At 31.4% G+C, this 17802-nt stretch overlaps 1 protein-coding gene across 2 annotated transcripts in view; it reads left to right on the top strand.

The window, feature by feature from the left end:
- The first annotated feature begins 5212 nt into the window (after window positions 1-5212).
- The window catches only part of LOC113518053 (tyrosine-protein kinase Dnt), a 63855-nt gene continuing 51265 nt past the window's right edge, over window positions 5213-17802 (top strand). Inside the window, exons 1-2 of one of the 2 annotated variants that reach the window (XM_031913349.2) lie at window positions 5218-5278; window positions 5462-5679. In XM_031913349.2, coding sequence (XP_031769209.2) covers window positions 5568-5679 — 112 coding nt within the window. In that variant the 5' untranslated portion in view covers window positions 5218-5278; window positions 5462-5567. Of the gene's footprint in view, window positions 5680-17802 lie in introns of both variants that reach the window. The other variant, XM_052892947.1, reaches the window with a different exon arrangement.

Raw genomic sequence — 17802 nt, 5'->3', positions numbered from 1 at the left:
AGTTGATGTCTCAGTAGTTACTAAGTTATTTAGCTTTCATTTGAGTTTCCAAGTGATCTCAGCTACTAACTATTATTACAGCTAGAAATTTGAGATTGTACTCAAACGTACAGTTCTATGATTCAGTTTCAACACCAATAAAATCTATCTGAACTGTTATTTTATTTAAAAAGAAATACGGTTTATTAGATTCTGCAAAGTTCTATATGAGTAAATAATTTTTCATATGATTTGCATATTATTGATAATTTTATATTTTCTTATTGTTTCATTAGTGCATTGTGCTTTACATCCTTAATCGTCGCTTTCGATATCCAATAAATCAAAAAGTGGAGACGGGTACGTGTAATCAAGTTCCGTCAATACCTGGATAATCAACAAGGTATAGGGGGAAATTAGGACTTCAATTGCTCTGTTCTATCAGCAGCTCTATCAGATAGATTTTTACACGGACATCATCGTGATTTAAAACCCTTGGTGAGGCAGTACAGTACGACCAACTATTGAAAATAGATAATCACTTTTATGTTGATTTCATTTATGCTTCATATTATTCATATATTCATTCAGGACGGTGTGGTCACATATCATGTTGTTATGAAAAAATCATATAGAATTAGCTACTGTAGCGAACTCCTTGCTACATTTTTATATTCTTATTGTCATTTGAAATTTATATTTGACCGTGTTGCCTCTCGAGCCGGATGAAACGGAGATAATACTTTTAATATGCAAGGAGAGGATTTTAGAATGGAAAACTACAGAAAAGATGAGGAGACAGACATTAGCAAAATATATTTGAATGTAAAAACAATGTCAAAAAAATATAAATTTCGAATGACAAAAAGAATATAAAAATGTAGCAAGGAGTTCGCTACAGCTACGATGGACCAAATGACCTGACTTCATTCTCATCATTTCATCCTTCATTAATACCCCGTTATTGTATATTATTGTGAGTGCACTATTCTATTTTCATCGGTTAATTAAATGCAGAAAGTATGTAAGAGGGAAATCAATAAAGGAATTTCACTAAATCCCCGCCAATACAGTTCCAAACATCTGTGACCTATCGCAGCGTTTATATTTCCAAGTAATTCTAACATTCAACAGAACAGTATTCAGCCCAAGATTATTATAACATGAAGGCAAACAAGTGATCCAATATTGGGAGATTGCTAAATGTTTGTGTGTACTGTATAAATATCCCAACATCCTTTAAGTAAAGGTTTATAGGGATGAACCAAGATTTGACGTTGATCAATTTCCTTGTGGATAGAGATAACTCACTACTAAGTTTATAGCAGGATGATTTACATTTTTTAAATATTTACAATTAATATGAATATAAAGATAGGTTTATTTCTCTGAGTGAATTTGATGACACAAATATCATAAAATTGTTCGACGTGAAAAAGAACATTTGGCGTTTTAAAAGTTCGAGCAATCGTCATGAAAATTGTCATATACTCGTATATAGTGGTTATAAAGACATAAATATCTATGTTTGCGTATGTGGGCGTACGTGCGTGCGTACGTGTATGTGTGCGGTGTGTGTGCATTTGAATAATATTCTCAATAGCTCTATAAAATATTACTCCTAATTACTAAACTTTTAATTCAATCCTCCACGCCCTGAAAATTAGTTTTATTATTCCACCAGTACCAATGCTGCCATTGCACTTCCAGACTAGTTGTTCAATAATTTTTCTCATACGAAATCGAAAAAAAAATCCAAGTGAAAAGTTTGCACCGAGCGTGCATGCGGGCATGAACCGCGTGAGTTTCCAGAATTTTCCGAGAGACTGCGCTTTGGTGCTGGGTGCATTCGTTGCGGGGGCAACGCTGTCTCGAGATGCTTTCTTTGACTGATGTGTGAATAAATTTGTTACTACGAGTATATTTGTAATACTAACAACAATTATCACATTCATAAGTTTATTTAGACATATGCTTCCAATGCCTATATATGCTTCGCTAGACCACTGATGAAAGTTAGGTTATAAAGATCTATATTTATTATCTTATATTTATAATGTGTTTAATATGACATTATAAAATAACAAGTGCATTATATTTCGTATAAAAACAATGACTATAATCGAACCAACAATTCATAAACATATTCAATTGAAAACGTTTGAATTTAGAAAGCGAAATCGTTATCCTATAAAAACTTTCATGTTTAATTATCATAAAAATAATATGGAACAAATACGGAAGTAAACAATAGGTAAGTATCGATTAAAAAAAAAGAATTGTTAAAATCGTTTCTGAATTAACGACTTAATCGCGTCACATAATCACAAATGTTGAAACGAATTTTGGATGTAGTTTAAAAACGAAATGTATCGTATTGTACGTATGTATTAATGCAATATAGTCTAGTTAATATAGTACTTACTCGTCTTTGAAAATTGAAAATTATTATTATTATTTAACTCTTTATTGCACCATAAATAAAAATATACAATGACAAGTGAATAATTCAAATGAAATACAGTAACATAAATACAGATTGAAATATACACATAAAGGTACAAAAGGCGGTCTTATCGCTAGGGCAATCTCTTACAGACAACCTTTAGTTAAAGGAGAACAGACAGAAAAGGGCAGGTGGCGCAAGAGTGAATTAATAATTTAATTTTAATAAAAATCCTATTTTATACCCAATTATTATTAATCAACATCGCTTATAAATTTTTAAATATTATTTGAAAGAAGAAGAGAAAGAAAAGGCGTACTCGAAACATAATTTTGTAGGTACCAATCAGACTCGTCATCCATTACTACGTTTAACTATATTTCAGCAAACTTAAAAATCCAATCTAACATCTCACGATCAATGTATCATTTCATATAAATTTACAGGGAGCAGTGTATAACATAAAACTACAATATTTATTTACCTGGTATTTGCAAATACCAACTGTTATTGACAGATTTTGGCAGTTACAAAATACACGCGAATATCCGCAGATAAATACGAGTTATATATGTGTATATCAGTGTTCAGACTAAAGTTTAATGTTTTGTTTATATGTTATATATTGTGAAATTAAAAACTTATACGCCTGATCACTTTTAGGTTCTTTTTTTTCAATGGGTTATGATGGAATAGTAACCCCGCCTGCGCTAACGGTATACACTGGCGGAGCACCAGTGAGGGATGACAGGTGAGGATGAAAAGACAGGTCAGTTAGCCCATCGTGATGAATACACTTGGAATTCAGCACGATGATTTCCAGGGGGGACCACGTGGAGGTCGACCTGGTTGGGTATATTGCTAGCAATGGGGCCCTTAGTCTCCATTATTAACAATCCCCTCCCGATCACTTTTAGGTTAGGTGAGTAGTCAGTTTCTTTGCCATTTCAAGTTGAAATAAGCCCTTACACCTTTACCCCGAATAAAGGTTATTCAAATATTTTATATAAAGCTCTGATTAAGAGGTACAAGTACAAATTTAGCGTAGGTCGTTCCAATAACAGGCGAAGTTTTCTTTAAATTGGGCAGCTTTATTTTTAGACAAAACTGTCTATTATGCAATTCTAAAAAAAAAAAAATGTAAGAGCAAGTTAATTTGATAGTGAAATTACTGTGATTTGATAGTGTGAGGATAAATTCAGTATATAATCAGGTGCTTAGCAACTTCTCGTTTATTAACCAATGCCATCCATCAGTGCCAGGCTGCCAAGCCGGCAGCGGTGCGGGATTCGATTACTTATGCATTCGCCGCAATAGCTAATCCGCAACAACATGGCGCTAGAAACTTACGGTCGTTTGATGTACGAGAAACGAAAAATCTGGCAGTTTTGTTGTCGATCAGCTAAATATAGATGATCAATCTATATTCTCATTTCAGCGTATAAAAAGATAGAAGGCCTCATTAATCTCCCACTGATCTTGACTATAAGACATGGTCAAAAATGTTACTATTTATTTAGATCGCTAGCTTCATCGTGTATCATCGTGTGATAACATAGAAATGAATATATCTGCAGAAAAACCAAGGACGTGAAACTAGTGACCACACAGGTGTCCTTGGCCGAAGCATATGAACTAGATTTAAGAACCGACAATAGACAGGAAAGAAATAAAAATTGGAAAATAAAAGGAAAAGAATAGTACACAATTCGTCATATCAGTCATTAATTGTCCACTGCCGAGTACAGGTTTCTTCCACAAAGGGATCAATAGTTGCTACATTTGGTAGGCGGGCTCGCAAACGTAGTTAGGCTTTGATGATATTTAAGAGAGACGCTGCCGCCCCTCCTTGATCATTTATTTCTCTCAGTCACCTCCTACGACACCCATTAGAAAATAAGGAAGTGCATTATTATTTTTTACTAAATAGTATGATAATCTCATATATGTTACAGGGAGTCGGTGAAAGTAAGTTCAAATTATAATCATTACTCATGACACTTTGTGAGAGTGTAAAGCCCAGTAGTGGATAAATAACGATTGATTTCACTTTTCTCTATTAAAGAAAAATAAATTTAGATTTCAAGTTTGCATCAAACATAAAACAAATATTCATAAATATACAGATGCAGTCAACCGATGCAGAAAACGTGAGCTGTCGTTTCTGCTACAACATCTGTTTGCCCAGTTACTTTAAAAGCAGTTGATAAATTTTATTTTGATTTTCTCCATAACACTTTGCCTGCTGCAAAAAGGTATAAAATGTAAAAAGGTGTTGTAAAATAAAGAATTATTGAATCTCATTGACCTAGATTAAATTTAGCCAAGCCAAGTTTTTGTAACTGAAGCAGCCGAGCCAAGTCTGGGTAGGTATAGTACAAAGTATAGGTACTAAATGGATTACTACTTCGCGACTAAGATTGTCTGCTGGTTAATTGTGTTAATACAGCTATGTATTGAAGCTTGAACCGGCACTCTATGAAAAGAGTAATTTTGTTACGTCGGGTCTAATGCAAAACGGAATCGCCTTCCCTAGAGACAAACTCAATTAATTCCCTTTAAAACAGGAGTCTCACTCAATGAAAGGCTTTCAAAATTTAAACACATTTTGACTTCAACTTTCGAAAGAAGTTCGCGATACATCGAGTACTCGGTTCTAATTTTGTTACGGTGGACGATAAATTCGTCGATGGATTGTGTTCTGAAGCGGTAAGTACGATCGTAGGGCGCATGTCAGTAAGTAACTTGTTGGCTCGTGGAGACTTTGAGAGCGGCAGTGCGGCGCTTCGCTCGCGGCCTACTGTACCTGGCCTGGCGCGTTCCGGTTCCGGGAAAAACAGTTTTCGATTTTACGTATTCACTTTTTATATATATTTTTTTATTAAAGTTTATACTGTGTATTCTATTTTTAAATGTTATAAGTAGTACATATTGTTGCTTCTGTTTGATCACAACATTTTTATTTCTTTTTCAACTTTTTTATTTTAATTGTGTTTATTATATTTAAATTTAGAATTCTTATATCTTTATTTATAGATAAATATATAATTAAGAGATACAATGTAACAATTAAGTTTTTATGAGAACTAAGTGATAAAATGGACTCGAAAGTGAAATTGAAATGACTGAAAAATGATGTGAAATGATGGCAGTCAAAAGACTTATCATAGTGTGGGCGGTATGGCTCGTGTTGCCATTGGCAACGGGCCATCTCAACGTGCTCATCAGTAAGGTGGAAGTAATGAAGCTATTAGGTAAGACTTGGATTTGTCTATTATTTAACATACAAACATGTACAACTGTTCACATTCTATATTTTCGATCATCTGTACTTTGTAATTAGTTAAGCACGTAAAAAGCTCAATAAGCAGAGAGTCAGCAGTTGCCACACTTGGCAGGCGAGTTAGCAACCACAGTTAGGGCTTTTAGAAATGATTTAAGAAGGATGCTGCTGCCTATCTCTCTACTATTAAGTTTCTTGAGTCGCCTCTTACGACGTCCACAGGAAAGGAGGGGGGTGGCCTATTCTTTGCCGGGTCCACACTAGTATTTTTAATATATTAATTTTTAATAAGTTATATTAGTATATTAATTTTAAGAGATATATTTTGGTACTTTACGTTACATTATTGTATATAGCCTCTGTGTAACTCGCTGATAATGTAGCTATAGAAGAATTTTTTAAATGGGTTAAATAGTTTTTGAGTTTATCCATTACAAACAAACAAACAAAAAATAAGACTCTCTTTATAATATTAGTATAGGTAATATGTAAAGGGATTCTATCCTTATTAATCCTTACTAATATAATAAATATGAAAGCAAGTTTGATTGTCACCTTATAGCGTCTTAACGGATTAACAATTATTATGAAATTTGGTATACATATATTATATGGGATAGAGAAAAAGGCTACTTTTTATTACAGTCACGCATACGAAGTCGCGGGCAAAAACTGTATTAACTATGTAATATAATAAATGTGATTTAATTTGTTTGTTCTTTGTTCGTACCATATTGGTTTAACTAATAATCATGTTATGTGTAGTATTTGGAATGGAGATCAAGCAACCTTTATTCCGGTCACTCAATATATTCCGGGCAAAGTCGCATGTGAAAACTAGTGATATATAAACCAATCTAGGGCTCGTATCGCCCGAGGCAGTATAAGATTATCCAAACGAGAATTACGAGTGACTCTCACTTTTGTCCCTAAAAAATGTCTAATACTTGAACTTTATCACTTTTTGCTTGGATACTGCGAAGTTTGGGAATTGATATACATACATACATATATATATTCCCTAGGGATATTTTAAGGCTGTTATTGCCCAAGAATGTAGTAAACCTATAATTTTGTAGATATGTCACGCGACATCATCATTGATTTTGAATTGAATCGTCAATGTTATAACAGGCAATAAAACTGATAAATATAAATTGAAATTATATAAATTGTGTTGTCAAATAATGTATGACAAATTTAATATTGAAGAGTGTCCTCTATAAAAAAAAAAAGAGTCATAGAACTCCATGTCAGAAGTAAAAATTGCTGGGGTTTACAACTTGTAAACGTTGTTTTTGGGTTTGTAAGAAATATTTTTTAAGAAGTAGGTATATATTTTTCATTAGATATAGTTTTTATCAATATACTAATAAAGCATTTATTTATTGAATAATTTAGATATACTCGTATACATCTGAGCGCGACGATCACATCGGAGCAGTGCGTTTTCACTTCAAAAAAGAATAAAAGTAATCATTATACTTATTACATCATTCATCATCATCATTGTTTACTTCTCTGACCCTTCTTTATTTGTTCTTTGTTTTGTCAAGATCCTTTTTGTTTAAATTAACAATAATCAATAATGGCCCGTCAACTTATTTGGCATTCTAAGTTGCATAAAAAAAGTGGAAATTTCTACCAATACCTATCAAACCTAATAGTTTTATAGAAAATTTCAAATGACTAAATCGATATAATAAAAATTGATAGCCCGTTATAACACCCATTTTTATAGTAACAGGAGCGTGATAAAAATAGATGGATACCTACTTTCGATTGTTCTAGAAACTTAAAATTTAGCAACGTAAAGACAGATCTGTTGAGTGTTATTTTTCAATCGACTTCGAAAAAAAAATGATGTTTTCTCTATTCGGTTGTACTTTTTTCTATGTTCGGAGTTAATATAGAAAAAAAAGGTAACCTTTTCCTTTATTTATTCCGTCATTCATAAATTTTTTTTGGAATTTTATATTTAGATTAATGCCATTAAAAAATTATCAAAATCAGTTCGGTAGTTTAGTTTTTAAATAAAAATAACTGCTGCTAACGTCCACTGCTGAAAATATGCCCCTACTCTATCGACCGCCACAATGAACGGTCCTGAGCTACCTGCATCTACTGACTTACTGCATTGCATTTCAGATCATCACTACATTTTGTGGGAGTCGTCATACACTGTGTTTGCTCGTATAGGGTCGTCTTTCAAGAACTTTTCTTCCCTATATGTTGTTGATTCTTCGAGCTATGTGACCAGCCCATTGTCATTTCAACTTGTTTATCGGGCTCTGACAGTTACTTCGGTTCTTTTGCGAATATCCTTCTTTCGGATTTTATCACGCAAAGAGACTTCGAGCGTAACCCTCTCCATAGCTCGCTGAGTAATTTCAAGCTTTTGCATACGAGCAATCATGTTTCATCAAAGTCACCAATGGCAACACGCACTGGTTAAAGACCAGTGCAGTCTTCATACTTTGGATGCGAAGATGTAGCGTAGTTTTCTGAACGCTGGCTCTCCGAATTAGATTTGTCGATTGACCTCTCGGACGAAATTGGAATTACCAGACTTATAACCAGTATAGGTGTGACATAGATGTTAGATATGGTTTTAGTCTTGCCTATGTTCATCTTAAGACCAACTCATTTAAAAGCACTATTGAGGTTATTGATCATAGTACACAAGCAACTTCAAGAAATGAAGTGTAATACATCAAAATTGTCTTTTTATATGAAGAAAAAGTAGCTGTAAGACTATAACGAAATATGTGATAATGTTCGTATTTAGTACACGTTATTAATAAAGCGATTAAATCACATTAAAATTTGAAGAGTTGTAAAATATATACGTTAGTTAATCCGACTATATTTACAATTAAAATAGTAACAACATTCCATTCATTCTTGATCCTTATCTTTAATAACAACACTACCAACCAGCTGTTTTCCATTTATTTGTTCATATCTCTATCTTTGACACTATCAAAACAAGTCTAATACAGAGGCCTTATGAATCGGCATTGTTGACGTCATCCCCAGCTTCCGAAGATCAAAAAAATGTAATTATCAACCCTCGATCTACCCTCAACAATTTATATTTGTTCTACAAATTCGACGCATTTCGTGTACGCAATTGCACACGTGTCCATTGTGCTACGCGATCTGTCACGTTAAAACTATAATATAAAATATATTATTTAGTTTTTATTATGAATGAAATAAACGTTTAATAATATAAACAAATAAATTAAATATTTTGTTATCTTTAATACACTTCTTGATAATTTCAAGACACTTCTCACAAAACATCTATCTACAGAAACAACTTCAGCTGAATGTATAGGTATAATAAGAATTTAATTCGACTTTTTTTCTTCTCATTAACATATCTGTACAAGATGTAAAATAATATAAATATTAAAATACCGATAATGACGTATTTAGTATTAAACATAATTATTAAATACTTACTTAGTAAAGTCGCAGTAATTTCCAAAAGAGAATTCAAATCATGAATAATTAATTGATAATTCATTCTATATGGATTATTATACCTAATATTTAATTTAAATAAAGTTATATTTTTATAGATTTATATAAATAAGCTTTGTATATTTCACAGTCTATGGTTTGTTTTTTATTTTAAAAATATTATGTAATTATAAAGTTTGTTGAACAAAAACCATCAATCAATGGAAACGCACCACCAACGAGCACTATTACTAGTTTATTACTTTAGGGAGCACGAGACATCAGACCATCCGAATTGGAATCTTATTATAGATAAAAGAAACTTGCTCTCGTGCAATGCATACACAATTACGCACTACACTCATATTGAGTCATAAACCGAGCTGTCAAAATGCGAAACAATGTTAGTAGAGTGAGATGTATATATTATAGTTTGCATTAAGCCTATATCACTTTTACCATAATATTTAAACAAATAATAAATATCTATATAAAATCTATACTTATATAGTCATAATACTTATATAGTTATATTGTCAATAATTATTCAACATTATGAATATTAATTTATTTTATTATGTTGATGTTTTCAGTTGGTTACATAAATTTACTTCCAGATTCATCAATATAAGGGTGGTGCCGGTTCTTTCTGAGTAGTTTACTTGTAATTTTCATTCATTCATTCGTTCGTTGGCGGGAACATATGAAAGGTTGTAATCAAGATTATCGTTATTTACAATCAAACAAGTGAACTGTGTTGTTTGGTATCTGATATTGTGGTAATGATTGTCTAATGTCTATTATTATTCTTATGAGAATACTGTGTATTCTTTTTTGTATTTTTTTTATATCTATCGATAGAATAAAACATGGAGTGAATATAGGTTTGTCGTTACATAATAACAGTCACTGTGTAGGTAATGTTTGAAATTAGATGTTTATCTCTATAGAAAAACAACGCTGAGAGCCGTAATCTCTCAAGATGCTAAAAAATTATTAAATTAGTAGAAATAGGTAAAGTTATATGGTAAGCCAATTCAGATCCTTAATCTATGGTCTCAGGTTTGCTTGTATTATAATTTTTGTTCAATTATTCTTTCTTTAGCAAGTATATTTATAAATGGTTGTAATCAGGAGCAGAATTACAGTTATTTTAAAACAAACGACTTAACTGTATTATTTGGTATTTGATGAAATCTCAAGTGTAAGGGCATTTTGATTAAGCATGGATAATGTCGATACTGCTTTGCAATAACTCTATGTTCAGAACTGAACAGAAATTATGGTAAAAAAGGTCTGTACTCGTTTTGATATCGCTCATACAAGTCAGAAAATATTATATATTGAAAAATAGATATATAATACATTCTTTATTGAGCCAGTATTTAGATATTATAACTACAATATATAGATATTATACTCACCCCTAATTTTGATTAATAAATGAAACAAGAGCTAAACTCTAAGGTACTTGTACTACATTGAATAAGTGATAATGACTTTTATGCTTTAAAAAAATAAGGGAAGTCACGTTTTTTCTTTCTTAATAGAATTTTTAAACTTTATAACCTTTTGCCACAGATTAACTAATTTAAAAGGTTTATAAAAAATTTAAAATATTTAATAGAAACTGTATTATAACAGACTTAAATGATACATAAAAAACAATTTTATTTAAGTGCCAAAATATTCAACATAATATTTTACAGAATATAAGCTGTATGGCTTTGTGTTTTTGCCTTTCTCGTTTATATAAACTGTCTACTACTGCTTTGTAATATCATAATAACTAACACCTGTCATAGAATGCAAAGGATATTACAAAGTAATTAGAAAGATGACCTACAAAGATATTTTAACAAAAAAATACCCACCTACCTAACTACATGGAATTACAATTTAATATCTACGAACTCAATCCTTCATTCGATTATACGCCATCACAGTTATAAATCATCCTAAATGACAAATGACAGTTGTATGTGTCAAAAATAATAGACGAAAGCGACATCTGTCGGTCGGCGGGAATTAATGGCAGTTCAAACACCAATTTGGACGAAGTCTTATCGCGCCGCGCCAGCGTGGGGTGCCAACTACTTGCATAGAGGCGACTTAATACCCACTGCATACGGTGGGTGAGATAATTGGATGCTTTTTATATCATAGATGTGAATGGTTTCCCCGTCTGCAACTATCTTAATTACTGCTCTGTTTAGAACTCGTAATGTAGTATTAGTATATATGGTACAGTAATTTAAGATTTTCATATTTGTATTACAAAAACGTGCAATTTGCGTGATTAATTTTATAGATCTTATATATAACTAGAAAATAAATAAAAAAAGTAAATATTCTCACCGTACCTTCACAATACAAGTATATAAACCCAATCGTTTTGTATATACGTAGGAATCTTCAACTGTTTCTTAAAAATGGTGATTTCAATAATCTTAACAACAAATATTCTTAACATTAAATTAGATAAAGTTAATAGGTTTTTTATGAGAATAGGCATTAAATGTTGTAATAATATATCGATGGATATTTTCGATCTACCTTTTAATAAATTTAAAACTTGTTAAAAAAAAACACTTATTGAACAAAGTTTATTCTTCAGGGTCGGCAACGTGCACGTAATACCTCTGGTATTGCAGGCGTTCATAGCCACTGTAATATTACCTGTGGTATCGTGTTTGTTAGTTATTGCGGTTGCCAATCTGCCTGCCAAACGTGGCAACTACTGGCAAAACCCTCCTAGAGGAAGGATTAAGTTTAACAGTGGACAGTTAAGCCTGATATGATGATGATGACATTTGAATAAATACACATAATTTTAACAGAGATTTAAAAGAGGTAACTGTTGAGTTTCTTGCGAGTTCTTCTCAGCAGATCGGAAAGTTGTTTTTCCGAACCCAGCAGTAGATTTATTTTAGAAACAAGTCTATTTGAATAGATTATTTGAATTTGAATTTATATATTTATCCACGCGACCACACCTGTGGGATACAGCTAGTAGACAATAATCCTAGACTAACATAATTGATAATATTACTTTCATTCACTTTTGTCATTACCGTTCAACAATAAAATCTTGTCGTGAGCACAAATACGAGTATTTTTCTGAATCCAGTAGGAAATGAACCACTTGTTGTAACGACGCAGTAGTAATGAAGCGTGAACAAGACGTATTACAGTCTCCCCTGTTATGTCTTCCCGTAGTGTGAGTTGGGGAGTGATAATATACCTTGGAGTATATTAAAAATAATTATATTATTACATTACGCATCACTATTAATTAGAGGTCGACCGTGGTGTAAAAATAAAAAATATTTCAGTCTCTTGTATAAAATTTACACTTAATAAAACTATTCTAAGCTTGAAATAAAAATTAATATCCTAAGATAAGAAAGAATTCTCATAAACGATTAATTCGTGTATATAAAATATTTAAAAAAAAACATATTTTTTGAAAACAGAATTCTGTTATTGCCATAATGTTTTCTACGTGTCATTTTATTATTTATAAGTTATTTTGTCTTGTCATTTGTGCTATAGTTAACGAAAAAGTTTCCGGAGGTTTTAATTTTCCCAATTAAATTCTGTTTTATATTTTTTTTGTGCATTTGAGAAGTATAATAATTAAGACCTATAATGACATGTTCATTTTTATAATGTTTACAAATGTAAGTATATATTGTATATTATACTAGTATGATATAATACCTATTGTTTCAAATATAAAAATAAACATAGAATAAATTTATAGTTATACAATACTGTTCCAAATACAAAAATAAATAAATATGCTTACGATTAAAATGTTAAATTGTCTAAAAAATACCACCGAATTGAGAAACTCCTCTTAATTTTGAAGTCGGTTGAAAATGCAATTTATATATGTATATATATATATATATATACACACACACACACACTATAAATGTAAGTATATATTGTATATATTTATAATTAAAATATTAAATGGTCTAAAAAAAAATACCACCGAATTGAGAAACTCCTCTTAGTTTTAAAGTCGGTTGAAAATACAATGTATATCATTCAGAAAGCATTTTCAAAATTAACCACGAACTTTTACTGTAATAAAATACTATAGATGCATATGTAAATTGCATTTTGCAAAACTTCATTTCAAACTGCCACTGAATAAGTATATAATATAAATTTTAATATCGACTTTGTTGACTCAAAACAAATATTGCACAACACAATATGTAGATAAAGTTCCTACAGCTGAGCGCTATCACGGCCGTTCAATATTCCGCCTACACTGTGCCGCATTAAACTGTTACTAGATACGAACTTAAACTGTTTTATTTTAAAACTCTGTCGCACAAACGAGGTCTCTTAGTCTTCTTTAGAAAGTTTTTTTAGCAATTTGCTGACAATTTACCTACTCGTTGAGTTTGGACTTTAAAGTTTTTCACGAATTTAGACTAACAGCACTAGCAATTTAGTTAAAGAAGGTTTTCGAAAGCCTTCATAATAATTAAAGATCCGACTTCAGTTGTAACAACATCAGTTATTTTCATCTGCAAACTAAATTATTTTTGATAAAGTTTTTATGGGACCAATCTGTATATACTTTCAGATAAAAAAAGAAATTTTTCAAATTGGTTTAGTACTTAAAGCGTTATGCGGTAACAAACAAAAGTAATTGAGAATCTCCTTATTTTTTAAATTGGTTGAAAACGAAGTGATAGTATTTTTTTTATATTTATTACTTTAGAAATCTGTTATTTATAAACCGATTTAAAAAATTCCTTTTCTATTCGAAGTACTTGCAGATTGGAACTGTATAAATTTCATTAAGAATTGGTTCAGTACCGGTTTTAAATCAAATTAACTGGTTTGAAGTCTTTTTTTTTTTATGGAACTAAATCTACTTTTTCATGCCAAGTACTATGAACTATTTAAACCATATTTCAATAATCTAAAATAAAAATCCATTTGGCTAGTCATAATATTTTATGAGTATTGCTCAAGCCGTTTTATAACACGGGAGTATCTCTAAATTAATCTCTTAAATCGATTCAGAATTTGTGAACATAATATTCCAGTTTGTGTGTACCTCTAGCATATAAATATATATTTTAATGTAATAAATATAGTAATAATAACCGATAAACTTATATATAATTCAGTTGAGAAAGCTCGACTAGTTTCGGGACCATTCTGGACCCATAATCTTGAGAGACTGTGACACGAGCATGAACCTGACTACGCGCCTCGGTGCTCGCCTCACCTTGTGTATTTATAAGACTCATAATAAAAAATAAATATAAGACCGAATTGGGAACTACATTCTTAAAAATCAGACTGACTTTAAAAATAATCACGGAAGTTACAATAAATATTTGTGTCATATTTTTAAAATCACTTTCCACATTGCATAAGTCAAATCTATAAACCGTCCACACGTGAAAGTTACTAATGCCCCCCCATTTAGTCCATATCGCGTTTCATTTTAATTGGGCGGTTTGTCTTGTGACATTTTTCATACCGTTCCGAGATCTGTAATACATCATGTTGGATGATGAAGAGGGTGCGTATTCGATACAAATCGTTCTGACTCCAAGATAAATTAATGTGTCAAAGGTTCGGGTGTTAAGTCTTAATTCATTATAATTGAGCCTTATTTAAACTTTATAAATGGTGATTGTCGGTTTGTCTGATGATAGATTTATCATTGTGAAGTACATAGTTGTTTTAATATTGATGATGTATTCAGAGGTTTGAGTAAATTAACATACTGTTTCACCTTCCAATGTATCTGATCGTTTGCATTCATGAGTCATTATAACATTCTGTATTGGTTTAAGTAGTCACGGCTTCTTCCACGTGATCTGGATAAATAAGTTCCATACAATCCTATCAATTGCCTGGTCCTCAAGCCAGGGCATTCTGTGTTATGAGAAATCAGTGCACGAATATTAACAAAAGTGTCTAGGTCGCCTTTATTATATAGGAGGATCTCTGACATAGATTATCTGATGATGGTTTTATGTGCTCTCCGAAGCACGAAGCAGGTGACAATATTTTTTTTTAAACCAAACAATAATTTGAAAATACAAGATAAGGCCTGTATATTTTCAAGTTGCCCTAAGGCTGAAGATACGAGATGAGGACTCTATCTCCTTCTCTTTCCTCCTCCTTGGACTGTAACCGTCGTCCGACTATGCTGTTATTGCTCTATAACAACTGTTACGCATTTAATTAAAATTTTATATACTAAAGTATTAGCTATATCCCGCAATTTCACTTATATGAATAAGTAGTTAAATTATTCTATGTGCTAATTTACAATATATTCTATCTGTGTACTAAATCTTATTCAAATCCATTTAGTAGTTATTGCGTGAAAGAGTAACAAATAATCATCCATCATTACCAACTATCCCATTTTAAAAGTATATCTTCTTCTTCTTCTAAATTTAAATATACACGCTTATATATATTATTTCTTTTATATAGAACTATAAACTGGAGTATTATATTATGTAACTATAATTCTGGCAATTAAAAATTATTTTTATTATTACTTTATTATAAAAAAAATATTATTTAATTATTACCAGAGAGTAATAGTCACAGAATAAATAATCGCACGAATGACAGCAAAGAAAATAATATTAATAGATTCTAACAATGTTTTATCATATCAGGAGTTTTCCAGTAGTTGCCACGCTTGGCAGGCTAGTTAATAAGCGCAATTAAAATTTGATGATTTTTAAAAGGGTCGCTGCTGCCCATCTCTCGACTATTTAGTTCCTTTAGTCGCCTCTTACGACACCCACGGGAAAGGAAGGGGTGGCCCATTTTATGCCGGGACCACACAGCGACAATGTTTATAAAATTGTAAATAATAATAATAAAACTGCAGCTTACATATTATCTTTAATATCAAGCGTGTACTACTAAATTAAAGGAACTCAATTATATATCCAGAATTTATTTTACAATTGCAATAACACTCATATGATAGCATCTGTGGAGCAATCAACATAATCTGATACCTCCAATGGGATGCCATAAACTAGATAGGAATTAAATGACTGTAAAACGTATATTTCAACGGTTATCATTTTTGGCCAGAATTTTGCTTTTCAGTGCCCGTGGGTGCCGTTTGATAGGACATGGAAATATCACGTTTGGTTTTTAAAACGATTTATAGACCCATAGCCCTTCGTTGTAATATATACCTTTTTTTTCATCTTGTCCACGTTTTGCTGTGGATTCCTCTTTGGTCAATTCTGGTTATTATATTTATATTTATACTAGTATTTACCTGCAACTTCGCTCGCGTGTGGTATTCGATTTTTCATGAATTTAATTTCGAGTCATAAGCTTTCGTAAAACTCGTTTTACCCTTTTAGGATTGAATTTTTAAAATTTATTTTTTATTATTCACATACAATACATAAAAAACGTATCAGCAAAATATCAAGATTATAAATTCAATAATTTTGGCTGTGCGTTGATGTATAGGACTGTCAGTCAGTTAGTTGATACCGAAAAATTAGTAGAACATCATGGAAAAAGCTTTTTTGGTTCAAAATAAATACACTACTAGTTGTAACTAGGGGTTTTAGACTTGCATAAATAAGAATAAAAGTATGATAGCAATGTATTAATATGGGTTATGATCTATCTGTATACCTACATACCTAATTTGACTGAGGAAATAATAAAAATCCAAACATTAGAATTTTGAATAATTTTCGTTTTAACAATAATTATATTTTATTATATACGATGTAGTATATGTGTATATATGTTTATATCTACGATTATAAATGTGTAATTTTTATGACATAAATTTTAATGTGCTTACATACTTGTTTTTTTGTATGTTTATAATTTGATCATGTTGTATACACATATTTCTAGAGGGTAGTTTAAACAAAACATTGTTGCACCGTATAAATTAATATAATACTGACAATTCTCTGTAATGTGTACCTACTGAACTGAAAAAAAAAAATTGAAAGATATTTAAGAAAACAAAAAAAAAACTATGTCAGTTGACTTCTTAATTACTGCTTTTATTATTGATTCTCATATTGAAACCAAGACTGGTGCATGAATTCTATATTCAGAGCTCTGAATCAATTAGTGATAACTAAAAATATAAGTTGAATTATTCTTATAAATTTAAAAGTAAATCCGTACTTATTGTCTCTGAAGTAATGCTATAAATAACCTCCCAAAGGGAACCGTGGGAACCATCTGGTGCGACAACGTACGAAACCGTTTGTCAACCCTTTCAGCCAATTACTATTTACCCTGTTCGCGGAACCTTGAGAATTAAATGCCGGTTTACTTGATAGCGTTTGCATTGTTTTAAAAGATATAAATAGAATCGAAAGTGGTAATACTACGAAGACTTACGCCTGAATTACTAATAAGTTTGTTTAGTAATTAAGGACTAGTTTTTATTCGTAACTTCGTTATGGGTACGGAGAAATAACACTTGAGTTCTCAGGAATGGCAACGCATGGGGATATCATAGGCGAAACAGTATACTCTGTTATGTCCATGGTACTGCTCATGTCTATAGGCGACGGTTACCACTTTCCATCAGGTGGATCGTCAGCTTGTATGC

The sequence above is a fragment of the Galleria mellonella genome, unplaced genomic scaffold (genome assembly GCF_026898425.1).
Source record: "Galleria mellonella isolate WM207_F2 unplaced genomic scaffold, CSIRO_AGI_GalMel_v1 utg171, whole genome shotgun sequence".
NCBI lineage: Eukaryota > Metazoa > Arthropoda > Insecta > Lepidoptera > Pyralidae > Galleria > Galleria mellonella.
Note: the sequence above shows the minus strand (reverse complement) of the source record. Positions and strands in the feature narration are given on the sequence as shown.